This window comes from Sprattus sprattus, assembly GCF_963457725.1.
Source record: "Sprattus sprattus genome assembly, chromosome: 13".
NCBI classification, from domain to species: Eukaryota; Metazoa; Chordata; class Actinopteri; order Clupeiformes; family Clupeidae; genus Sprattus; species Sprattus sprattus.
The window spans coordinates 19,480,211-19,507,116 of NC_137911.1; the positions used below are offsets into that span (position 1 = coordinate 19,480,211).

At 43.2% G+C, this 26,906-nt stretch overlaps 2 protein-coding genes across 3 annotated transcripts; one reads left to right on the forward strand and one right to left on the reverse strand.

The window, feature by feature from the left end:
- On the reverse strand, positions 1–4,359 carry trmt61b (tRNA methyltransferase 61B). Of its 2 annotated transcripts, none has more exons than XM_080849603.1 (7): positions 3,325–4,359; positions 2,836–2,938; positions 2,336–2,526; positions 1,856–1,947; positions 1,397–1,584; positions 1,135–1,218; positions 1–116 (listed from the first exon to the last, which is right to left on the reverse strand). In XM_080849603.1, exons 1-7 carry the CDS (start codon positions 4,135–4,137, stop codon positions 82–84), a joined length of 1,506 nt encoding a protein of 501 aa, XP_080705729.1. In that variant the 5' UTR covers positions 4,138–4,359; the 3' UTR covers positions 1–81. The 2 variants fall into 2 exon arrangements, with proteins under 2 accessions (XP_080705729.1, XP_080705728.1); XM_080849602.1 differs by having other exon boundaries at positions 1,385–1,584.
- Positions 4,360–4,705: 346 nt separating this feature from the next.
- Positions 4,706–25,747, forward strand: LOC308374127 (nucleolar protein 10-like). Its single transcript, XM_080849835.1, is given in 22 exon segments — positions 4,706–4,855; positions 5,276–5,321; positions 5,629–5,727; positions 5,890–5,967; positions 6,627–6,664; positions 6,781–6,917; positions 7,029–7,094; positions 7,307–7,367; positions 7,472–7,557; positions 7,672–7,750; positions 7,935–8,084; positions 10,338–10,404; positions 11,977–12,029; positions 12,924–13,050; positions 15,568–15,647; positions 15,935–16,033; positions 16,316–16,405; positions 16,645–16,734; positions 16,736–16,819; positions 18,293–18,624; positions 19,826–19,928; positions 25,187–25,747. Coding segments are annotated over 22 exon segments (2,253 nt in total). The 5' UTR covers positions 4,706–4,789; the 3' UTR covers positions 25,409–25,747.
- The last annotated feature ends 1,159 nt before the right edge of the window (positions 25,748–26,906 follow it).

A 26,906-nucleotide genomic window follows, 5' to 3' on the forward strand; every position in this document is an offset into this window, starting at 1 on the left:
CATACATTTAATGGGGGACATGGAAAACAGTATGTACATTCAACATGACAATGATTTGGACTGTTTTCTTTCCCTTTGGAACTATTTCCAAATCTTTCGCAGTCTTACCAGGAATGCTGAAACACAAAAAAAGAACAAAACATTAGTTTATGTTACACATGAAACCTTATCTTAAACCAAATAATATGTTGTCCAAAACTCCCTATTTGGTATGTTGACCGCACATTGTATACAGTCAAACACCATGCTTGAGCCACATCAGTCACAAATACTCCATCTTCTCTTTACATTTCAAGGACCCCTCAAGTGAAAATCAGATTTTGAACCTTGTTAACATGATACACAACACATCATGAGCGAAATAAGCAGAGTTGAGTATTTTCACCATAGAGATGTAGTGTAACAATGACTCTGTGTTTTTGAGACAGTACACACTATCAGCCAGGATTTCATACGTCACATACCTAAGGAACCAATCCCGTTAACTTTCAAGGTGGGGCTGTATATATCATCAGCATAAGGCTACGTATACAATTAGGTTCACAAAGTTCTGTTCTGGTTCACGCACCAAATTTTTAACCGCTCTATGCCAAGAATAAATTGGTTCAAAACCTGAAAACTTCGCAGCTGGAACCAAAACTGTTGTCGTGTTATATGTTGTCCCTTGTGGCACCAACATGAGCAGCCCTCCAAATTACTCCTCAATAAAGGCTTTTATTTTTCTATAAAAGAAAGTTGGTGACGACACAGTTTGCTGACAGGTACGCAACGCAATCCAGTATCTTCCTACTAGTATTTACTTCCATTGCGCACCACCCTCTGCTGATTACAGCGGTTACGCTCAAAACCGGTAGAAACTTGGGCTGGTTTGCTAGAAAATCCTGAACAGAACCGGATCAAGAACCAATACCCTGTTGGTCGAAAAAGGACCTTCAGAGGTGATGCTACTTTGCATATTCATAGTTCTACAAATACTAAATGAGTCAAACGTGTAGATTTACATCCAAACCATTTTAAGGTCATGAAGGGATTTTTTTTCATGACAAAAACCTAATTATGTAAAGTTGAGGAACAGAGATGGGTTTTAAGGGGGTTTATAAATGCCAGGAGAGGAACTTTGACATAATAACTCACCTGTGTGCCCTAACTGCTCTGGGTGTGGTCTTGCAACATATGGCACACTGCCGAAGGGTCTGGGGCCTGGACTGCTGGCTTTGTCTGAAAAAGATTTTGTGACATGATACTCTTTATCGGAAGCTACATGTACACATTGCTAAATAAAGTTGATATACAACACTTTCAATACCTCATCTCAATAACCTCAATCATTTCTTAAATAAGTGAAAGAATGTAAGCTTTATCCTATTGCAAACATTTTACACACCTTTCCCCTCACCATTAGATTCGTCCTCCTCCTCCTCCTGACCCTCCTCTGTAGGTGCTCTCTTGCTGTTCAAGCTGCCGTCTTTCCTGAATGACGGACCCAGGTACCAATCCCGGTACTGCACCTCAATGACGCGTTCACAAACCAGAGGTAGTTTGGAGCAGTGGATTCCCTCCAGCAATTCAACAATCTGCGTCACACTGCAGGGGCAGGAGAGCAGATAGGATAAAGGATAGGATGAAGTCATTACAGCAAGATAATCCTCTTCAAAAGTGTTTATGGTTGATTAGTCAAGACTTCAAAAATCTGATACACTGGAAGAAATGTATTACTCTGATACCAGCTAGTATTGGTCAAATTCTTATAATACTTTAATTTATTACAAATACGATGTTAACATTCATTCAGTGAAGCAGTCCACCCTTAAGGTTAAAGTGTTCTAATTGTAATGATGATGTGGGTATGACGAACTTTGCCAAATATACAGCACACACGGCCCCTGGGTGCAAGTGTGGAATGACAACAGGCAGAACTAGCTGAGGATCCAGCATGTCCAGTGCAATCTGAGACAAAAAGAAGCAAACACAGCATCAGATCTACATGGCATCATCAGAAAGACAACTGGTGAGGCAACAAGGGAACTTTAGGTGAGGTTGAGCCACTGGCATTCATTTTTCATCGCTAGTCAATGCTAAATTATATTAGTAAAATATTTGAACTATTACCTTCAATAAACTGTAAAAAAAAAAAAAAAAAAAAACAGTTCTGCAATGCTTAGCTGGCAGACAGGTTTGCTAAGAAAGGTATATTACACTCATAAGAAATTAAAACAAACCAATTATAGGTGTGGACACTTGCCACAAGCAAGTTAATGCACAGCTAGCCAGAAGACAGCCTAGGGAATAACTGGGGACTAATATGCTCAGAGGATAGCAGAGATGCTGTTCTCACCGAGTTGAACCCCCAGCCTGTCAGGAGAGACCCAGCAGTCTGCAAGTCTGCCTTATGGAACTGCACATTGTCTGGCCAGTCCTCTCCTCGACGCACGCTCCAAGATCTCCGCCAGTGCTTGTAGTTCAGGCGGGCTCGTTTGTGATGGTCATCCCTCACCTCAACACTCAAAACCCTGCCCTTAGAGCCCACTGTGTGGAGAGATCGACAGGGAGGGAATTGTGAGGTTGACGGCAAAACTTTGGAATAAGCTTCTAGAGGTGATCTTGAACACATTATACAGAGTACACTTATATTCGGTTGGCAAAAACTAATTTCTATGGAGATGGGTAGAAAGAAAGACAGAAAGAAAGAGAGAGCGATATTATAATGCCTTGTTTTAATGGCAGTGCCATTGAGTGTATACTATGAGGGGGAAATTAGAGTGGTGAGCAAAGGGCACATTACCCTAAGAATACTGTACTGTGAAGAGAATACTGTACATCACCCTGAGCACTCACCTGCTCTGGACAAGAAGAGACTCAAGGCTCCAGACCCTGAGCCCGACTCCAGCACACAGTCCCCCTCACTCACGTCCATCATCATTGCCATTGCTGCACAGTCCTGTGGGGAAACATGAGACGAGATCAGAGGAGAAGAAAAAAAGATATTGAGTATTTAAAAGACAACAAATGATGGATCTGTGTGTAACATTTCTACTGTTGTGGAAGTTATGATGGCGTTTTACTAGAGAAAAAGATATTGAGTATTTAAATGTCCCTGGATCTGTATGTAACATTTGATTGTGTGAAGGTAATTTCTTCTGTTGTGAAAGTTATGATGGCGTGGTAATCAAGTACACTACTGGCATTCAGTACTGACTTGTACTGACAGAACTCTCTTATATGTAACTCATAAAGAAGCTGTTACAGAGTACAAAAAAATCTTCATTTAACAAGTCACAGCAGACATGTATTTTCATGTTCTCTATTTAATGTCTCAGCTGATACCTTAGGGTAGGTGATGGCTGGCCCTCTCTTCATGTACAGGGTGAACTCCTCCAGACTGGGTCGACGCAGGGACATTGGGACACCCAGAGAGGTGTGGAGGGACGGTCCAGAGGGGTGCTCAGCGATGGCGTTGTGGGGGATCCAACCCCAGGGGCTGAACAGCTTCGCATCCTTCTCCAGCGTGAACATCTTCTGAAACGCGATTCGCTTTTTCTTCCGTCGCTCTGCCAGGACGAGTTCTCCGTAGGACAACAGTCGCTCTCCTGGGAGACAGACGCGAGCGTCCTGAGCGGACTCTGTGCTCTCAGTTAGGGGCCCAGCGTCTGCTGCAGTGAGGCTGTCACCAGCTGACACACTGTCCACTTCCTCTCCTCTCCTTTGGATGTCCCCCTGACTTCCCTCTACCTCCTGATGTGTGTGAGTGTCCCCATGCAAGGCTTCAACAGGCACTTTATCAGTCTGAGCACCTCCTGGTCTGTCATTGTCATCTTCCTTTTTGTCCTCTATCAGCTGCCATACTTCAGGGCTCAGACTTTCCTGTGGCAACAGACGACTGACCCTCTCCAAGGGTGACAGGGATCTCCGCCTGCCAAACAGTGGTGCTTGAAGGGGAAACGGTGGAACTTTGGGGGCAGGGTTCTCTGAGTTGTTCCCATCCTCACCAGACCCTGCAGCCCCAGTCCCAAACCCTCGCACACTGGCCGTGACATTTAGCTTGGGACAGCCTTGACAGTTACCTCTCAGAGCCACACAAAGTCGGGCTAGTCTGTGTGTCACAACGAGAGCCTGCTTTAACTGCAAACTGGACGACATAACAGCAGCTGCAAAGTTAATGGTCTTTTATCTTGCTGAAGTCTAGCGTTATCAAGGAGTGTTCATGTTGTCATGGTCTCTCCAATGTCTCTGCATTTTCCAAAACTTAACCTACTGATGCACAGTTTAGGTCGCTAGTATATACTTTAAGGACTGAAGCACAAAACGTTCAGCTTTAAACATGCCTACATACGATCTAACAACAGTGATGTGTACAGTAACATGACTTACTCAGGGCAGCGCCATATTGGAATTACACACGTGTGCTTGACGTCACTGTATGTCACCCACACACCAACCGATGGGGGGTGCTATTAAAAGTAAAGAATGTCTGAATTTTTGGAATATGGAAAATAAATGCCAAAGGGGGTATAGGCTTGTCTGTTGTCGTATGTTGGAGTGTTTGTTCGTGCTATAATGATGATGGGGCAGAAGTTATTTGCATCTTGAGGTGCAGGGCACTTTGGGTTTTCAGGGACAGTACTTGGGCACTCAGAGACCTTCTGCGACGGGGATGCATTACAATGTAACACACACTTCCGCTTGTTCCCAACGTGGAAAGCATGAGTGAAGTCACTAGATACTGTAGCTGTTTTTAAACAATTGTTAGATATTAAAGTATGAGTTGTTGGTGACTCTGTTAAATATAGCCATGCAGGTATCCACCGTGAATGACGTGAAAATCTATAATCTGAGTCATGGAAAATCACTTCCAGAGGTAAGATGCTCTTAGAACAAGCAGCTAAGTTCGCTAACACGTTTTATCCTACCATTTAAGACCTAGGTTAATTAGACATCATAGTCAGTAAAGTAATGTGTGGTAATGTGTCAGAAACATATAATTTGTGTTGAATAAGGAAAGTTATAACAGCAGTTATATTTCAAATAAGCGCTTGTATTCAAATCGACTTGTCGAGAGCACGTTTGGTGTATGTAAACATTAAGTTATCCGGTGGTACTTGGTCATCCAGATCTGTGTTGACTAACTTCTGTCTTTCGAATGCAAGCGTATATTAACTGTAAAGCAGTAAGCTTGCTAACACCAGTTAATATAACAACACATTGTCATGTTGATACCGAGAGACATTTATAAAGTTTTGCTGCAGAACTAATCATTGTCGATATTTTCTTGCTTCAGTGGTTATCAGACCGGAAGAAAAGGGCTCTGCAAAAAAGCGACGTCGGTGAGTGGTAGTTTTAGTAACATTACAAAAACACTGTAAATCACTAACAATACGTGTTTTGCATTATCGCCCTATCTCATCCTACAGGTCATTAAGCATTCTTAACAATGATAGCTTTGATCTCTGAGTTATCTATCAATGTGTCAGAGCAACATGTGCTAGTAGGCTACCCATTCTATGGTGTCACTTCTAAGGTTTGACTGTACACATATCACAAATAAAATGTTGCTTGATTGTGGGATAGAAATTATTCTGTGGTCAATTGTCTGCTGTGTTGGTTAACTGAACATTGTGTTTTTTCCCTTAGATATCCAGCGTAGGATTGAACTCATTCAGGATTTTGAAATGCCTACAGTGTGTACCTCACTCAAAGTATCACGTGATGGGCAGTACATTTTGGCTGCAGGTGAGCATTAGACCATATTTCTGACTTTAGAGATGTAAAAATATGCCTAATTATTAATTGTGTTAACCTGGTAAGTACATTTTAAGTTTATATGATGTCTTGCCTTTGTCATCTGAAAGATGAGATGGATAAACTCTGTCACTTGTCTACATATTTTTTCAGGCACTTATAAACCAAGGGTACGCTGCTATGACACTTATCAGTTATCTTTGAAATTTGAGAGGTGTTTGGACTCTGATGGTAAGGAATCATTTTAAGATGCCTCCCATTTAATCTGCATGAAATGTCCATGCTGTGTGAGATTCTATCATACCTGAATCAAATTAAGTGGAATTCAGTTTCCATCACTGTAATGCGGAACTACATAACAACACTGGTTTGTATGGGGTCACATTTAACAAAGGACTAGCTGCGTGATTCCTAAGGACCTTAAATAATGTCACAGTAAATAAACCACTGACTGCACAATGCCTATGGGCCTTGGGACTTTATAAGTAACAGTGTACTGTACCATCTGCTGAGCACCACAGCCGGTATCTTCGTTTCCAAAATTTTAGTAACAGCAATGAGTAGTCAGTTCATAGTATTGTAATTCCATGACAACAAGCAACAGTTACCATATAAGTGGGTCACTTAACCTCCCGCCACATACGTTGATGGTTCATTTGATCTAACTGATGAATGGAAAGATTTGCAGGTTTTGTGTTATTTGTTTTATGGGGTTGTCTTTTCAGTCAGTTTTGTATGTCTTGTGTGCAAATTAGACATTAGGAACAAAATGATCCACATTTTCACAAACTTTCTTGCACCACTACTTATTAAACCAGACTTTGCAATGTCTTGTTCCAAAGGTATTAGCCAAATATGTTTACGATGATATTATTTATTTTCTGTTTCAGTTGTGGCCTTTGACATCCTTTCAGATGACTATTCTAAGGTAAGGCTCTTATAGAGTGCTTATTACTGTATCTTCTAGGCCATTTTGATTGTGTGTGTGTGTATATGTTTGTTTGTGTTGTGCCCTCATTAAGCATGTGCTACCTTTGTGTGCAGCTGGTGTTTCTCCATATTGACCGCTACGTTGAGTTCCATTCTCAGCACGGCCACTACTACAAGACACGAATTCCAAAGTTTGGACGAGACTTCTCCTATCACTACCCCTCCTGTGACCTGTATTTTGTGGGGGCAAGGTAAGGTCTCACAGCAAGTGTGTGCAGAATTCAAATGCTTATGATGTGAGGATGGAGCACTCTCGCTGTTCTGTGTGATCTAGTGTACTTTGTTTTGTCCTGCTCCCCCAGTTCTGAAGTATACCGACTGAATCTCGAGCAGGGCCGTTTCCTCAACTCCCTTGAGACCAGTGCAGTGTGAGTATCCTCCCACCAGGTGGAGCACTAGTACCAGGCCTTACAGTCTTGTATCTGAACAGCCATGTCTTATTCCCCATGTGCTCTACTGGAAGTTTAATAGAACGTAGGACTTCTAACTGTGACAGAGATGGTATATTGACCTCTGTGAGGAAATGTTCACTCTGTCACTGTTTTTCATGCTTGTGTGGGGTTGTGTGTCTTACCTACAGAGAGCACAATGTGTGTGACATCAACCCTGTTCATCACCTGTTTGCAACCGGGACAATAGAGGTATGTGAAGTTGAAGGCTTGGATAATGTCTGGTTAACTCCTACACTAATTCCACTTTTTTGAAGTATAGGTGTTTACATTGCGTGTATGTGTGTGTTTTGCAGGGTAAGGTTGAATGCTGGGATCCCCGTGCCAGGAATCGTGTGGGCCTTCTAGACTGTGCCTTAAGCAGTGTGACGGACAGCACAGAGTGAGTGCTCAGACTCCTGGGGGTTTTCGGCCATCAGCAAAGATCAAATTGTTTTCAGTATACTCCTCTCATTCCTTCAAAGCAAAAACCTTTTTATGTGTGTGTTTTTAACAGAGTTGATGGCTTGCCATCAGTGACGGCACTCAAATTCAATGGCTCCCTCGGTATGGCAGTGGGAACTAGCACGGGTCAGGTAAGTGGATGAGATATGGACCGCATGGCTAAGCACATGGAGACTGATGCCCCAAGGCTGAAAATTGCATGGGCAGGGTGATGCCACCCTTGCCTTCTGTTTTTTTTAAAGAGGAAAGCTGAGAGTCAGTCTAATCTGTAGGTAGCTGTGGGGACCTCAGATTAACCAGTTTGCTCCATCTCAGGTTCTCCTGTATGACCTGCGATCCTCCCAACCATTGCTGGTGAAGGACCATTACTACAGCCTTCCTATCCACTCCCTCAACTTCCATGAACAGCTGGACCTGGTGATCTCTGCTGACTCCAAGATCATCAAGATGTGGAATAAGGACACGGTAAGAGAGAAGCTCTCTGTCTCCAACAAACACCTATCTCATCGTCCCGTTTAACTGACAGTTTTAGGGATGAGTGAACAGAACATTGCCGAGGCTTGTCTCCATTAGGAATTGAACCATGACTGTTTTCCTTTTATTCAGTTCCTGGAAAGGGGTGTAACTGCGTACAAGGTGTAGCTCTTGGGTAATCAATCTTGCACTGTCATGTTTTAGTGGTTGAGTCAGTTTGTCCTTGTGGTATTCTCTTGAACCAAACAAATGTTCTGGTCGCCTTGGGTGTATTGAGTATTGAGATCTAATGTGGCCCTGAGAGCTCAATACATGCAACTAGACAAAACCCAATCACGCATAAAGAAAACATCTCCACCTCCATCTCAAACTGTCATGCCACATAGCATAAGCTATTTCACTACGGGCTATTTGGCACATTACCTTTTCTTATTTCTGCTTCCAGCAGTCAATCCACATATGAATACTGTTGATACAGTTAACGGTCACATACATTCCACTGTGCTCTACTTTGATACATTTTACTTTACAGCGGTGTAGATGACTGCAGCAACATGGCGAGTGGAAAAGTGGATTTTAGGCTCGGTTTTAGACGCAGAACCGTAAGCACGTAATTTACACAAGGGACTCGTTTTGATTCACGGTTCCTTAAGGTTCCCTAAGGATTGTACGTGTTGCAAGGCAAATGGACGCCAGAACTGTAGGTTTTATTTTGAGTGAAGTAAGCCTATTTATTGCAGCAGAACAATAGAAAAAAACGTACCGTAGCATGAAAGTGTAGTGGGCGAAAGGCTTGATTTTATAAATACATGTGTTACACAAAATACAAAGGTTGGTAATTCAGTACCAGTGGCGAAAAAGACAGATCACATGATGCAGAAGTTCATTTATTGACACATCTTTTAATGACGGCCACAGCGCTTTAAAACGATGTGTTTATGAGTTACATTATTCAAAGATGAAAGGTAAACGGTGAGATAATCGCCAGGTGTACCTTCTCATCATGAGTGTATGTTGTCAGTGCTGCCGTAAATTCTTGGTGTGGTTCGCTGGCCCTTTGCTCAAGTTTTTTTGGGCGGTCCGCTGGTGAGTTAGAAAAATGGCCCCCATTTTACCTCTGGCTTCACCAACCTTAAACATTTGTGTAGATGATACCAAGTAATTTTTCACCTTGAGAGCCTTAAGTGTCATTAACCTCTTTTGTTTAGTGGCTGATGTTTTAAATAGACTATGCCAAGGGCATGATTTAGAAATGTCAGGAATTGCTAACATTATTTTATTTCATAACGTTAGGAATTGCTTACATTATTTTAAAATTTTATTTTCTTAATATTCACACCCAGTTAAACAAAAGATGATGGTGGTCTGAGAAGTGGCTCAAAACCAGTGGGGTGCGGACCACAATCCACCGATATATGCCTTCTATCTGGATGTTTACGAAATGCTGCAGAAATGTAACAAATGTAATCATGTGTCGTCCCTTTCTTTGGGTCGGCTGGGTGTGTAGGAGTTAAGCGATTTCAATCACTGACCTCACGAATTTTCAAACATGTTAACCTGACCGCTATTCAGTGTGTCCCACGCATTGTCCAAAGGGGGTAGTTGTGTGAAACAATTAGAGAATGAATAAACATTGGCTTCCCATGCTACTACGAAATCACACTCACATTTTCTTGCGAAAATGCACCTCCTAGTTATTCACATCAGCTAAACTTACCATTAGTTTAACTTGCTTGTTCCCTATTATGGGTTCTGAAAGTAACTATTAAAGTTCTAGCCAGCTATCATGGTGTGTTTTACAATTGACAAATACTGGCAAAGGGTCCATTTTTGTGAACTTGGCAACATTCTTTAACCCTCTGACAAGACAGCAATAGTGTTATTTTTTACCTGTTACGAGAAATCTATCATAGCAAGTGTGTTTTGTCTTTTTGCACATGTTTTCTTAAGTTGCAGTGCATTGCGCTCCCAGGGCCACCATACAGAACAGAGCTGTTAGTGTTCATTTACACTGAGCTTTTAAGGTTTCCTTGACAAACTGTTGGATTCATGTTAAGTACTAGGGCAAAGGTAAAGAACAAACATTTATTCGACACAGTATTCACCAGTTTTAGATTATATATTATATAATTAAGAATTCACAAATGCGTGTTTGGTGTCCTTCATGAAGCTTCTCGGCATGCTTTGGTTAGAGTCTCTCCCTCGTGGAGGAACATTTTGCAATGTTGTTTGTTTTCTTTGCAGGGTAAAATATTCTCTACCGTGGAACCTCAGACCGACATCAATGATGTTTGTATTTACCCAGATTCTGGTGAGTAGCATCATGGCGGTAGGTTCTCAGTCTGGCCATACATACACAGTTTATTTCATAGCAACACAGAATAACAACCCTTCAGTGTATTTGTTCCTCACCAAGACTCAATTCCATGGAAAACTGAGCAGATTCTTCTGTAGTTCCTGTCACCACATCTCTGTTAACTGATTGCAACATACAGAATTCTGGATATGTGACGCATTTGAACCTCCCTTGGCTCATCCATCAAAAGCCCTTTGTGTTAATGATGCATCCACCACCACCACGCATCCCTGTTGTAATGCCTCTTGCAAACAGTAGATGGCAGAGACAGTAACACAAACGTGATTTTTCTACTCTCACTATTGGATGAGTAATGTGAGGTCCATGCCTGATCAAATGTGTTACTATTGCTATATGTTATCACATGGTGTCAGAGGGAAACAGCTAAATTGTACTTACACCATCCTGTGTTACTATCATTATGGGGGGGGGGGGGGTATTTAGCAATTGAGGGACCCTACAAATTCAGATGGTTTAGCTGACAGTTGTGTGCATCTGGGTTAGCAGCTTGTGAGACAGATTAAGTTGGCTACTGCAGGTTGTGCCCTTACTAGGCCTCTATGTTGTCATGTTACCAACACAAAGTGCTGATCTGGGACAGGGGCTTAACAAACTTGACAAATGATGTTTGAAGGAGTAAGCCATTCTGACCTAGCAGTCTTATAGTCTCACTCTAGTGGTGAAGTTTGGCTGGGAGTTATTTTAACCTGACGGGCATCTTCACAGTTTTGAAGGTGTTTAGTCTATGATTCTTGTCAGTGTAGTACACGAGGGGAATCACTTCTTACCAACACAGGGATTTAATTGAGACTTTTGCTAGAGAACTTTAATGTATTTAACTTCATGGATTTAAGGCAGTTTTTCTTTACTGTAAAATACAGTGGAGAAGCAACCCATTATCCTCAATCATGGAAATAACAATGGAAATAACCATTGAAACACAATTTTTAGACATTCGATGGGGAAGAGTGAGTTCAATATCCAGTGACTTTTGTGTGACTAGGTTAGAGATTATTGTGTTAAAGGCAGAATTGGCCATATACAGCTATAAGGGTACGGACAGTCCAGATGCTGCAGGATAAGTCCTCACAGCCTCCACGCCTGAGAAATCGGATCAAATCAGAATCAGAATATTTTTTATTGGCCAAGTATATTTACACATACAGGATATTAACTTGGCGTGGTTGATGCATAGGACATAAAACATATTAACAAAATAGCAAAAATAAGAATAATAAATTGAAAAGGTATTTGAAAAGGTGAATGTTTTACAAAATAGAACAAGAAATAAAGAAATATAATTTGGGCACGTGCAGGGCTAAAATGCAGTGAATTGGAATCAGCATACTGCAGTTTATAAACAATTTACGCTGTAGTGCATCAATTTAGAAGGTTGTGTTTCCGTCTCATTCCAGTAACGTTTAGGCACTGATTGGTTATTTTACAGACTTTTGCTTTGTCACTGATCATCTATGTTCTCTCACTCTTTTGCTGTCTCCTATTCCCTCTAAATCTTTCTCTGTGCAGGTATGCTTTTCACTGCAAATGAAGATCCCAAAATGAACACATTGTACATACCGGTAATTATTGAAGTTTTTTTGTTTGTGTTTTTGGCCCTTGAAAATGTTTTTTCCCTGTGGATAAAAAATCCGTCTAATAACCTTGGCCTTAATACTAGTAATCATTGTCAAAACAAACGAGAAAGATACAATACCGTCTTCAAGAACAGATGACGACCCACCCCCAAACACCCTGCCTTGGGCTTTTCCTGGGAAGTCTGTTCACTGGCTGACATCTGAAATGCCAGAAGACCTGATTACTCACTCCATATTTTCCAAGTATATGTCCTCATCATTACATGCCCTTAGACACGTCACTTTGATGATGGTGCCAGCAGTGCTTCTGCTCCCCGTGCCTCTATCGTGGCTTTCTGAGAGGAATGTGTTGACACAATACAGCCGTGTGTTTGTGGATATTATGGAGATGGCCGTGCGTAGCCATGGCAGATTAGTTTCTCGTTAAAGTGAGCTGGAGTGTGAAAAGTACAAACAGAAAGCACAGTGGGAACTTGTGCTGAAATATTCTGAGAAACTCTAGTTCAAGACAGTTGCCCCTGGCAACAACCATGAAGGCCATTCTGTTGCAGAAAGTCACAACACAGGTGTTTTACAATGTCAGAAGATATAATTATTTATGAAATGAGAAGCATATGTCTTTTAATGAGAGCATCCTTGTTTTGGTGGTTTCAACATTGCACTGTTAATGGGGGCATACTATTCAGTTTCCTCTTCTTGTCTATTTTCAGTCACTTGGGTCAGTCTGACCTAACATTGACATGAAAACATTTTGTGCATATACACAAAAAGTCTCTCTACCCTGCATAACACAATATGGTGGTGCTTTAGGCGGATCTTTGAGTTCCCCCAGCCGCTCTTTTCATTTGTCGCTGACTGCTGTCCTTTGTCTCACCTCAGGCCCTTGGCCCCGCTCCACGCTGGTGCTCCTTCCTGGACAACCTCACGGAGGAGCTGGAGGAGAACCCGGAGAGCACCGTCTATGACGACTACAAATTTGTCACCCAAAAAGACCTCGACAACTTGGGTAACTTGGATTTGATTTGCGTTGTCCTTCAGAGAAAGTGAAAATGGGGAATTAAAACTAGGATTCATTCCCTTGCAGAAAGGTCAAAGCTTTCCACAGAAGCGTATTACAACAATGGGTTTCACTATGAGAAGCAAATGCAATGCTTATTGAAGTGTTCTGGGTAAATACCTGTTCATCTACAGAGAGGTAGGGGGTCTCACATAGCTCATGCTCCTAGCCTTTACTTGATGAATAGTTAATCTTAGCCTTCCCTAGACATTGAATTACACCATCAGCAGAGGCCTAAATGTATGATGGACCAGACCCCTAATGTCCTTTTGTGGTACACTGTGTGTAGTGGTGCCAGGTGCAGGGATAAAAAACCCTGGTTTTAGCTACCTCCTCAAATTCAGCCCCTGTTGCCAGCAGCACATGGCAATACTATCTGCAGGTTGGAGGAAAGAGATACCTCCAAAGATGAGATCAGGGAGGAAGGAAGGTGGGAAGTGTGGAAGAGATGGAATGGGCAGGAATGCAGCCATCAGCAGAAACAAGATGAGCTCAAATGACACAGAAGCAGAGGAGAGGGGGTTGGGGTGGAGGGGGGCCCCGCCACAGCTGTGGAATGCTGGGGTTATATAACAGTAGGCAGGGGGGAGGAGATGTCTGGGTATTTTTTTTTCCCCCTTCCTCTTTGATCACACCAGCATTAGTCTCGCACACACACACTCTCCCTTTCTCTCTCACGCACATGGACTCACACGCACACACACACACACTTTTCAACATCCAGTGCTCTCAGATTTATTTACAGGACCTGAATTGGGTCAGAGACCTGGGACAAAGAAACTCTCTCCTCTGTCATCCCACTGGCCTCCCTTGACCTCCATTTCTGTAAGTTATTGCAAGGGAAGCCGTAGTTAAACAGGCCATTCGGAATGACGTCATGGGTGTTAAGTCCTCCGTGTTCGATATTCCTCTCTTTTGTTTAGTCTCATGGAGCACCTCAGGTTCTCATGAAAGTGTTTCATTTCCGGATACAGGATGCCCTGATGACTGTCTCAGCTCTTGTGTTTATGGCCCCAGTCTAAGTGTTTATTGGCTCTGCTTTCTTTGTTTCTACAAATGTTCTCAAGAGTAGTAGTTATGTCACAGCGTGACACTGGGAGAACACCTTGCTCTGCAGGAAAACAAACTAGTGGCTCCTAGCATCAGCAACATGGGTTCCCATGAAACCTGAGCGCTTATGAAGGTCTTTAGGCAGAGTGTGTGTTTTTGTTGATTCATTGTTCGCTTCAGATAAAGATGGAGACAAGTCCATACAAATTAAACCATTTTCAAAGTTGTAGTCTCTGGACGTCAGTGGTATGCAACCTTTTGTTCCCACGGACTTTGCCTGGATAAAGAAAGATTTTTCCGTTGCTGATTCCACTGTGCTTCCGTTGAGCTCAGGAGGCTATAAGGGCCTCCTTTTGCCTCTAAACTCGTGCATTGAGTCTCAGATGTGGTGGTGACTCATGGCCCAGGTATCCTCATGCGTGAGAGGCCTTGAGCTCCAACCTGTGCTCCCATTCCTTTCATTGCTTTTATGCTTGGAGGCAGCCGAGAACTCCAACCCCCAGCTTTTAACCTCACATGCTTCACAGACAGTGGCGTTGCATCTAGGGTGTCCTGCGCAGATGCCTGCTCCTTTAGCGGGCCACCCAGGACCTTTCCCACACGCATCAGGCCCAGTGCCAGACGCCTTTGCCTAAGGGTGTTGTAAATCTTGAGGCCCCCATTTCAGGAAGTCACCATTGGGGAGTGGTGGTTTCTCAGGCTCATTTCTATACACACACACACACACACACACACACATGTGCACACACGTACACACACACACACACACATGTGCACACACGTACACACACACACACACACACACACACACACACTGTCCCTCAGTGGATCCTCTGACCTCTCCAACACGATGGGTGTGAAACCATGAAGAAGTTCTGTGGGCCTCTCCAATGAACCACATCCATGGCATAGAGTCAGAGATTTGTTCTCCGCACATAAAGTCAGGGTTGACCTAACTTGTTAAGAGGGATTTGGTGCTTTTTAATTACAGCAGTTCTGCGAGATGCATTATACCCTCCAGTCAGATTCAGTGAAGGAGAATAATGACTTATGGCCTCAGATTTAAATGAGCTATTGTTCATTTGTTCCATTGCACAGGCATATGTTTAGAGGTTACACAACTCGTGGCATTAATACAATAAAAAATAGATTTGCATACAACGAAATTTAGACTAGAATAGATTTGCATACAACAAAATTAGCACTTTGTGCTTCATAGATGTTCGTTGTTTCTCATCTTATCAAAGATGAGTTCTTATCAACTTATCCAGGTCAGGATCCATGGATTTGGCGTCTTAACATTTCCATAAAATATCCTCAATGTGCCAGATCAGTCAGTGGTCAAGAGCGTGGTGGTCTGTCTCATCAGTAGGTGTGAGTTTGGCCCAGCTGACTGTCCCCTAACTTATCCTGCAGGTCTCACTCACCTGGTTGGCACGCCCCTCCTGCGAGCATACATGCACGGCTTCTTCATGGACATCCGCCTGTACAACAAGGTATGTGGCGGAAAGCACCTTGTGTCTGTAATGCAGAACTGGTTTAATTCACCAATAATGCCTGACTTCATCTGAATGATAATTATCAGGGTTTTTTTTTACAAATTGCCACGGGTCTTTTTTCATACCTGGCATACCTTAAGCTGCACATAACAATTTTCTCACAGTAACCTACGTACTTTCGAGCACAGAATTGCTTGTTAAAACACGGCATCATATTATTTGCACACTCCTTATATAATGTTAGACCTTGTGAAAGAAACATCCTTCCATGCTTTTCCCTTCAGGTCAAAACGATGGTGAACCCATTTGCCTACGACGAGTATCGCAAGGATAAGATCAGACAGAAGATTGACGAGTCCAGGGCCCAGCGTGTTCAGCTGAAGGTGCGGCCTTCTGTACATTTACCTGTTGGGTGGGGTGGGCTGTATCTCAAGTATTTCTGAATATCCTAGAGTTTCTAGCGATATAGTATCTTAATTAGACTGAAATGTTGGAACAGGTGATACCTGGCCTTTTTTAAATGTATGGCTCCTTTAACTGTTCTGGATTGTGAAACGCTCTTGGGACATGTGCCAGAGCTGGAGATGGAACAGTGAGAGGGTCTGTTTCACTGTTTTCTTGTGGTGTATCTCTCTCTCTCGTGTACCCCGTTCCTCCTGAGGTAGAAGCTGCCCAAGGTGAACAAAGAGCTGGCCATGAAACTAATGGAGGAGGGAGAGGACCAGGCCCTGCTGAAATCTAAGAAGAAGGCCAAGGTGGGAGCACTTGTGTATATGGAAAATAAAGTCACCGCTATGTTTTTAAAACGCATTATTCCCTTTCGATGTAAGACTCAAGTGTTCAGCTATTTTTTTTTTTATGCAAAAGTTTCTCAACGGCCAAATCCCTTTGAAGAGTAAAGTTGCCACACATCGAAGCAAAGTCTCTGACAAATGATTCCAGGTCATGTGGCGTTCCTCCGTAATCCACCTCTTTTTATTCACCTACATTCCAGGGCACCGCCAGCATCCTCAGCGACGACCGCTTCAAGGTGATGTTTGAGAACCCCGAGTACCAGGTGGACGAGCAAAGTGAGGAGTACCGGCCTGCTCAACCCGCTCGTGTCCAAGGTCAGCCAGAAGAGGAAGAAGAAGCTGATGATGCTGGCCCAACTGGAGGCTGAGGATGAGGTGAGGTGTCAGCGAAATCCCCTTGGCCTCGACTAAGGCTTAATTTCTTAAGGCCTGTTTCACACTGCCTGCGGTGCGGCTGCGTTACTTGTTGAGTTTCACTTCGGCGCCCATGTTAACAGGTTCGAGCGTGCACACTTCCTGTGTGAGAAATGTGCTGTGAGTCATGTAGAGTTTCAGTGTGGAGCCTGTTTTTCACACAGGAGGTCAGCGCAAGGAATGCAAAAATAGACAGTAAAAATATGTTTTAACAGTCATATTGACATCATACTAGCTATATTGCATAAACTGACACCTTTCAATGTCTGGGCTTTACGTCACAGATATTACAGAAATATAATTTTCTTTATATTTATATTATACATTTTATTAAGTATAAATATTTGTTACCGTTTTAGCAGTTGCATTTTATGAAAGGGGAAATTGGACCCATTATATTGATAAGTTTGTAGTTTCCTGTTCCGTTCTGCTGTCTCTCATCCTCGCGCTAAACAAGGGTAATACAAGTCATGTGACTGATTTCTGGTTACAACTGGTCAACTTCCTGGTCTTCACTTTATCGGTCCATTCATCAGTGATGGATGATGCCAAACTGATTTTGTATTGACAGCCATTATCAAAGGCAAACTCAATGCAGAAAGTTAAGCTTTATTTTAACATTAAGCTTAACATTATGCTAGCATTAGATAGCTGGCTCAGACACCTCGCAAAACCCCTGACACGTATTTTTCTGTTACAATAACAGGGTTTTTACATTGCACAGTGTCTATTTCTCATTAACTTAAAAAAAAATGTCAAACAAACAACTTTTATCGCTGTTTACCTTGTGGGAGGTAGCATGCTAACATTAGATAGCTGGCTCAGACACCTCGCAAATCCTTTCAGGCGTATTTTTCAGTTACAATAACAGAGTTTTTACATTGCACAGTCTATTCCTCTGTAACTTTTTAAAAATGTAAGAAAAAAAAGTCAAACAAACAACTTTTATGTACAAATACGACTACAAAGTTTGGTCCGCATCTTTTTTATTATTATTGCTTTGCGACACCCACCAAATGACAGAAAACTATAAATGTTCACAAATCTGTCGAAACAACGAAGTGACCACACAGTAACGCAGTCGTAGAAGCATAACGGCACCTTTTGGGCTGACAGTAGCAGTACCGTAGCAGAAACATCAGCAGTGTGAATATACACACACAACCGAGGAGCTGCAGTACCGCAGCACAGCCACCAGGCACATGCAATGGTGTGTAATGTGTTAAATAGGCCTAAGGCACCAGACACTGGTTTAAAAAATCTGAATCAGTCAAGGTCTTTTGTGCCTTTTTGGATCTAAAGCACTAAACAGAAGTAAAATCCTGAGGTTTCTCCAAGGTGGTTGAAAAGGACCTTGTTAGAAGTGCTAGAAGAGACTGGCAGACTCTCAGGCGTGTTTTTTAATCTCTTTTCTCGCTCTTTCCCCAACCACAGAGGAAGGCCCAGCAGGAGGAGGAGGAAGAGCCGGAGGGCCGTGGCAGCTCTGAAGAAGACACCTCCGACGACGATGACGACAAGGGCTGGGTGACCGAGGTGCGCGAGCAGCGGCGCCTCATTCATTTCGAGAAGCGAGACCTCAAGCACAAGGAGTGGGAAAGAAAGCAGCAGGACCGAAACACGGACCTCCGATCCGCTGGCACGGCCTCCCAGCAGAGTCAGTCCCAGAGGCAGGGCCAGCCACAGAGCCAGCCACGCTTCTACCAGATCAAAGCTGGGGAAGAGTTCCGCAGCTTCGGTGACGTGGCTCGCAAGCAGAAACTGCAGAAGTGAGTGATGGCAGTCTTTTGATGGTCTGTTTGGATGTACATGACATTCTGAGTAGAATTTTTAATTATGCCTTTTAGTCAGGATTGTATTGTTTTTAAAGTGTAGTCCTGCAGCCACTTTGATAACAGTGCATTCAGAGTCTTATGTAGGACTAGACAATAATTGCTCTGGTATCCGAGTCCACAGAAGCTGAACGACCTTTAAAAACCTCATCTTTGAGACAATGGTTTTATGACCTGGTCCACAGCAGCTTCTACACTACTGAGAGTTTGAATTGAGTTATTTCCAAATAATCAACATGGCAAGCTTGACCGAGATGATAATCTGCAGGACCTAGCCAGTACAGCATACAAGTTTTCCCTTATAAACCTTTAATCATTCTCCTAATGCTGGCCTTCCTCAGTGCCAAAGATTGTGGGGCAATTTGAGGACCTCTTTGGCCCCAACTGCCTCAACTCCTTTAGTGCTTGCTCAGTAGTTCAGCAGGGTCATTGATTAGAGATAATACTCTAATGGCTGTGTGAGTTTGCCAGACCCTCAATTTCCTGTGTGTTCCCTTTGGCCTACTGCCTGTGCTTGTCCATCTGGTCTCCTTTGTTGGACTCTGGAATGCCAAGTGGGGAGAACTTGTGAAACATCCTATTGGTTAATTGACAGGTGACACATGCTAGAGCCAGGAAAGGGATGAGGCCTGTTGGAAGAGGCCCAAATATAGACAGGGGACTTTTGTAGCACCGCGTCTGTTGTGTAACACCCTCTCACCCACTCCACACCACACTACGCACAGAGGGCTGATGTTTGGTGACAGATGAAGGAGAGAGGGGGGGAGTGAGAGAGAGGGGCCGGTGGACGGACGGGGGGGGAAGCATGACCATGAGGATGGGATAACACAGACTGCTGTGGCGATCTGTCTCTGAGACTGAGGTTGCTCAGGGTTTAAAGTCTGGAATGTTCCTTTTTGTAACGGCCTTGCACCAATCTGTGAAAACTATCAGAGACAGATAGCTGAGTTTTAGAGCCACCTCTCTCTAGCACTTCTAGACTCTGACCTGAACAGCTACATGTCGTTTTATATCTATCAGATTGTGAGAGAAAGGGGGTTTATACTTTTAACAAACATTTCCAACAAAGCTGTAAGCAAAGAAGTGTTTTCCCTTTCACTTAAGTCTCTGTTTGTGTGTCTCTTTGTGTTTGTGGCAGGGCCACGCTGGAGGAGCGTTTGAGGTTGGACGAGGCCTCAGGGAGGTCAAACCTCGCCGACTCAGCCGTCGGCAGCAAGCAGCTGACCTTCACGCTGAAAAAGGTAAGCAGAGGAATTGCACAGGTGAAGGAAGTGTCTCCGATAAAGATGTGCTTTAGTGCGCTCTAATCACACTGTGTATTCAAATCACACTATGTGATGAGTCGGGTAAAACCTTTGACACCTTTACATAATGTGACCATGCGGGTCCGTGTCCATATTTGGTAGTTGTGGGTATCTCTTGCAGATAGAGCTTCCACCAAGCGTTAATCAATAGTGGTGCTTACAGCCAGTAGGGTAATCAATAGTATTTTGTGGCAGGAGGTCTAAAGGGGAAGGCAGAGATGCACTAAGGGCATACTGAAAGCTCACGTCCGCTATAGAAGAAAGCTATAGAAGCTAGAAGAAATAACAGAATAACACCCAAAATATGTGTTCTACACTCTTGCTCTTTATAGTGTAATACAGTTAATCTGGAGGATAATGACATTCTTTCATGGAAATGGAAATTAGTCAAATATAACTTTTGAAATATTGGCCTCAACTTTTTGTGACACAGTCCATATCCATTTTACTTCCGTGTCAGTACAAACTCTTAGTTCCCGCTTCCCAGCAGGAACTGTTGTGAGTTCCCAGAAATGTTGGCATTTTAGGTTGAAATTTTGGCATTTTAGGTTGAGAGCAGCTGTGCAAATAAGCCTCTTCAACATTCAGGGTAATGGACTGCACTGCAGACCAAAAACATTCAGAGCGAGGTTGTCATGGCAAAGTGACCGAATGTATCAGGTCATTGCAGGTCACACCACCAAAGCGAGGTCAAGAGTAAAGTTTTTGTCAACCTAGTTATTTATGTGTTTTGTAAATGATTGGCCAACTAATCTACTAATATTTCAAGACATTTTCATCCTAGTATGCAACCGTTTAGTCTGTGTATGGTTGTCGCATTGAGGTTGAAGGCAAACCAGAGAAGACTTCAAGAGTATATAGTTCCCACTCTGAGCTTCTGAAGCCCAAAAGATCATGAAAAAAATCAACAAAACTGCCAGTGCAAAAGGAGCTAATGTGGTGTGGACATATTCTGACTGAGGGAGCATAGAGTTCAGTTTGTCCCTTACACATACACACACACATACAAACACACACACACAGGGCTCTCAAGTTTTGAAGACAGGCAAGAGTATATATGTTAACACATACACGTTGTGAATTAAGCTGCCTGCATACCTCAGAATGGATTAAATTAGCCATAGATATCAGACGATTTTTGAAGAGACTATCGAGTGCTCCCACTCCCACAGATGCCCGCAAAAGGCCTGAAGTAAAATAGTAAGACTGAAGAAGATCAATTCACGTTTTTAAACGTTGTTTTGGTTCGGACAACATCGCATTAAAACAGGGTCAAACTCTATTATAACGTGCTTGCGATTACGATGATGTAGGAAATAAACCAGCCTTCCCGGTCCCATCTTAATATGCCTAATACAACGTAAATTATTTCAGCAATTGAAGATGCATGAGTAATTATCGTCGTAGATAAATAGCTAATAATAAGCTAATTCATTGAAAATTGTAGACATATTCTTTGCAAGGCAGTTAGACATAGCTAAGTGAATTGCTAGGTGAAATGTTTTAGCTTAGCTATATAATCTTTAATTTTCGAGGTCAAGGTCAAATATAAGTCTAGGAGAAGAGCAACTGCAGAACAAGCATAAACCGGACCGCAGAGGCATAGTCATAGACATAAACGTTCATTGATGTGCATTCATGTCTATGGGCAGAGGTACTGTTTGCCTTCCCTCCGTGTATTTTCACTTCGTTTTAATGTCAGACCAGCAAGACTAGTAGTTTCTACGCATGCGCTCAACCCAGTTTGCGAGGGGTTGCGCAATCTGAGATGAGGCACAGCTCATTGCTGCCTCACTGGCTCGCTGTCTCCTGTTAGTTTGAACAGGACACGCCCAAATTCAGCGATTTTAATTACATAAATGCTCACAATGATTGGAATCATGCAGAAAATACATTTATAGCACAGATCAGTAGAAATTTGTATTTTACTTTCATTATGAATTGTGTTGATGTGTTGACATTGGAGGTTTCTCCAATGGTTAAAGAACAGGGGAAGTGTTTAATTGCAGCATGGTTTCTCTTTATATTATACTTTTTAGCTGTAACACCCAGGGCCTGTTTCTATAGGCCTTAATCATTTTTTAGGTCTTATAGACTAGAGGTCCTTTCTTTTGTCTCCCCCTCCACCCCCTTCATTGTTGTGAGGCCTACACATACTTTCTTTACTGTTTTCTTGAAATTTAATAAACTACAAGCACATTAATTCACTCTCATTGATTCAGTACGACTTTAACTAGTAACATAATGCAGGGGTGTCAAACTCAAATACACAGAGGGCCGAAATTTAAACAAAAATGGGTGTAAGTTGAGGGCCGGACAGTGGGGCAAGCTCTCCCTAAATTGACGTATGCTACCAACGCGGGGACAGTGCATTGTGGGACTTGCAGTATTTGTGGTGCGTTCGACATACCAGCGGCCGCGGCAGACAAGCTCTGATAGATAAATAGATGGATACTTTATTTATCCTGAGGGAAAATTAGGCAAACCAAATAAAATTTCTCCGTTGCTCATTCAAATCAATGGAACTTTTTGCAACATTCTGAGGAGCTGGCGGGCCAGATTAAATGGCTTGTCGGACCTTGAGTTTGACACGTGACATAATGGAATATAGCCAGGACAGCCTTACAGCGTCGTGACGCTTTGTGTTGCGTGGCTTCGCGTCGCGGTCTGATCACAAAATTCATAGGTTACCTACTTCTAATTTTACCACTACAGCACTGAGTATGCTCATTTGTGGAAACATCAAAACACTTTTTTTAACTTGAGCCAGGAACGTTGTGTTCCACAACACTAAATAAAAGGATGGTACGTTTGCTGGAAGCCAGTAGGGTTTTGGAACGTTAGAACTTTGCCAATGGCTTTTTCCATGGGACTTTGTTGATGATTCAACAGTGTCATATGTGTGTCTGTGTGTGTCATGTGTGTCTGTGTGTGTGTTTGCGGGTTTGAGCATTACCAAGAACACTTTGAGGAAGCATTACACAACCTGCACATACAGCTGTGGCACCCGTCATAATTTGCAGAAGGAGGAAGAAATGAGAACCCAAAATAGTGGCAAGTTGCCAAGGGGACGTTGCTCCTCAATGATGACCATGCTTAATCATTGAGACATCAGAAAATGGGAGGAAAACTATTGGGAGAGCTAAGACTATAATAACTCCTTGTGACATCAGACTATCCATTAACAGCCTCCCTTTGTTGATCTTAAATAAAATCATAACTACTCAACAACGAATCCCCAAACTCGGAAACTTCTGAAAGACACTTCATCTTATAACTGCATGAAATGCAAAAGTTAAGAAAGGAAAAAGAGTGAACTGCAGTCAAGTTGTCATTGCTTGTGTCAAACCATTGTGAATTTGTCGTAATATTAAAACAGGAGACGACGTACTCCTTGTAGAAGACTGACTCAGAGCTCCAGTGGTTTCCTCAGGTGAACGAAACTTTCGGAAGATCAATCGCGCGCAATTCCAGGATGCTTTATTTTCATTGGTTGCAACAGATACAAAATATAAGTTTTTTTCTGATCGGCTATTGTGTAGCCCGTTACTTTTTTTTTATTGGCTGATAAGTGGCACCTCACAGCAGAACTGCAGGGGATTCGTTGAGATGTGCTTGATTCCTCCATGGTGAGGGCAGTGCGGCCAGGTCATGTTTGCGCGCTGTGGCACATTAAATAGCCCAGGGTTTTTTTTTCAGCGTGAGAAATAAGATGTGTGGCGGGATCGTGTGACAAAAGACCAAAATTAATGACTTGTCACGTTCAATGCGTGACACTTGAGAGCCCTGCACACACAACATACACACTCTTACCACATTCTGTCCCTCATCTCTCTGTTCATCCCTTTCCTCTTTCTGTCATCGGGTAGTGGCCACCTCCTTTCCTCTGTCCCACCTCTCCCTCTCAGGAGAGTGTGCAGATGGACTGAGCACTGAGTGGGTGAGAGAGGTCAAACTGGGTTGAGTGTGGGAAAGCAGGGTCAGCTCACACTTCTCTCTTTCTCTCTGTTTCTGTTTCTCTCGCTCTCTTTCTCTCGCTTTCTGTCTCTCACTCTTTGTAACCAACAGCTTGGGGTTTTGCTGACCCTCCATTTGTTGACCAAGAATGCTGGTCTTTCACTCTGCAGCATTCTTTTCCCTCTCCCCCACTGTTCTCTCCATCTCTCCTCTCACACTGCTCTCTCTCGCTCTATCTCTCTCTCCTATTCTGGCGTGCTGTGCGATCTCGCTCAGATGAGACTGGGGAAGGAAGCCCACAGGAGAACGGCTGGCTACTTTTATTTTTGTTGTTGTTTGTTGAGCCAGCCGTTAATGTCACAGAAAATGTCATGTTTATGTTAATCAAGATGATCCTTTTTATAATCCCCCATGCATCTTTGGCCTCACTCACCATCGGTTTAAGGCCAACGGGGGGTTGAGGTCATCAGCACCGCAGACAAGTGGCTCTCCTCTGCCTGGGAGGTCCATGCTGGCTTTGCAGGGTGACAGTGTTCCCCAAAGCCTGGCTCCAAACGTAGATGTTAAATCTGCATTTGTTAGAAAAGAAGCCACTAGATAATGACGACTTTTGGGGACCACCCTGTCTCCAGGATGGTCTGACACGCTATGATGGGATTGCATCTGGTGAAAATGTTATTGCATACGAAACACACACACACACACACAGAAACACACACACACACACACACTGACAATATGGGAGGTGTGTGCTGAAAAGGTGCGGGTCATATCATGTCTCACCAACTTCTACATGACCTAAGGTTTCTTGCTGCAGAAGGTGACGTGGCCATTCCATCTCTGTGGTTCAGGGTTGGTTTGGAGTTACTCAGTCTAGTAGTCTTCTAGGCCAGTCATGACTGGCATGTTGTGACAAAAGCATGAGCAGTGGCGTTGCAGTGCAAGCCGACACAATCAGTGCTAGGTAACTCACCCACAACCTGACGTAGCGCCTTTCACCTTTGCCGGTTTCTGTTAAGCAGAGCTTTTCACCAGACAAGAACTTTTCTAACCATGTACGCATGTTAGGCACTCTGAGATTCCTTTGAATGAAAAGTGCTTTAAAAATAAAATGAATTATTATTATTATTATGTGTCCAGACCAGACTAATGAACAAGTTTTTTATGAACTATTGTTTTATCTGTGCTATTCTGACTTAATGCCCCCCTTTCTCCTCTCTCTCCCCTTTGTGTCATAGTCTGATAAACAGCGCTCACAGCATAAAGCTGAGTGGGATCACCACGAGGAGAGGAGGAAACTGAGGCGACCTGCAGCACACTTGAAGACAGGAGGCCGTGGCTGGAGTGGAGACAGGGGGCGAGGGCGAGGCCGAGGCCGGGGTGGAGGTAGAGGGAGGGGGGGTGGAGGAGGAGGTGGTGGTGGTGGCGGCGGCAGAGGCGGCAGCAGAGATCGCTTCTGATGTTCCTAACTGACCACAGGGAACCTCTCTAATGAATGAAGGCTGTCACAAGGAAGATACCCTGGTGTATTGCAAGCAAACGGTCATCTTCACGTGACAAAAAAACTGTTTCATAATTTTTCACACATCATAAGGAGAAGACCAAAAGTGCCAGAACTTCATCTGTTGCTCTTGAGTGGAAGTAATCTTAATATAAAGATACAAAGTGTGTGTGTGTGTTTTAAGAGGGAGAGAGAGACAGTTCTGCCCAGTACCCAGGTTGTGTCCTCAGATGTGTATTTGTCAGCACAGCCTTCACCCTGTTCTGTTCCTTCCCGGTGTTCTTTGGGGCAGACTAAATTGGGCAGACTAAAGATTGTGTACCATATTGGAATATAAATGTTTTTAATCCAAAGTTGTTGTCCCTCATTGCTGGGTGTGTCTTTCAAGAGCTGAAAGTGGGAAAAAGTGATCCTCTAAGACTTCTGTTGCTTAGCTCATAACATAAAATTCCAGCAATTTCAGGAAATATGAAGTATTCTCACTAGGCCCTGTGTGTGGGTGAGGTATTTCTCATGACAAGCAACAGTTTTGTTCATGTTGCACAGTTCACCACAACACTATCAAACATGTCACACCACCCACCCACCCAACATACAGAGCAGTGTGGAAAAGGAGAGAAAAGGCAAATGAGGCCCAAATTCTTTGAATTAGTCCTTCGCTCCCCCTCCCCCACAAGGAGACTCCCACAAGTCTCCTCTCAAACAGAGCTGTGCTCCTTTGACACCACGGTGCTGCACGTCCCACTATCCCCTCCCTGGCCTCTCTTAAAGGCAGTGACACACTCACATGTAATTAGAGCATTCATTCAAACCTCCTGTCAGGTCAGTCCTCAGCTACCTTCTGGGGGGAATTTCTTTTGTCCGTAAGGCACACCCCTATAGCCTGGGGGGGGTAGATCTTTATCGCTTCAATGTAGAGAAATAAAGGCAAGGCTTCTAGAGGCTAATATTGCAATAGCTCACTCCACCTTAAAGAAGTGGCAAAAATGATCAGCCTTCCATAGTTCAGATTATCAATTTTAGCTTAAAACGAGTTCTCAACCTGCTGGGAACCAGATGAAGAGTTTTGATTTAACATGTAGGCCAGTTCCTTAGCTTTGGCGTTCAAAGGATAAGTGTTGGGAAATGTACAACAAGCCACTGTTGACTGCTTTTCAGCAATCCAGAGTCCAGCTTATACTAGAGTAAAACAGTGAAAATGTCTGCACCAAACTAGTGTTCGTGGAAATGCAAGGTATTTTATCTGTGAGTTTGAACTTTGCCATTGTTGACACAAAGCATTTATCCAAAGTGATGCCATGTCTTGATCAATTTAAATGGAATTCTGGGAAAACACTAAAAGTGTCTTGTTGCCACTCTTCCTGGTGTTAGTTTTTTGCAGTTGACCGCCAACATATCAAATCATGAACTATGGCCCAGAATGGTTATCAAGTCGTCACAAATGACCTGCTCACTTC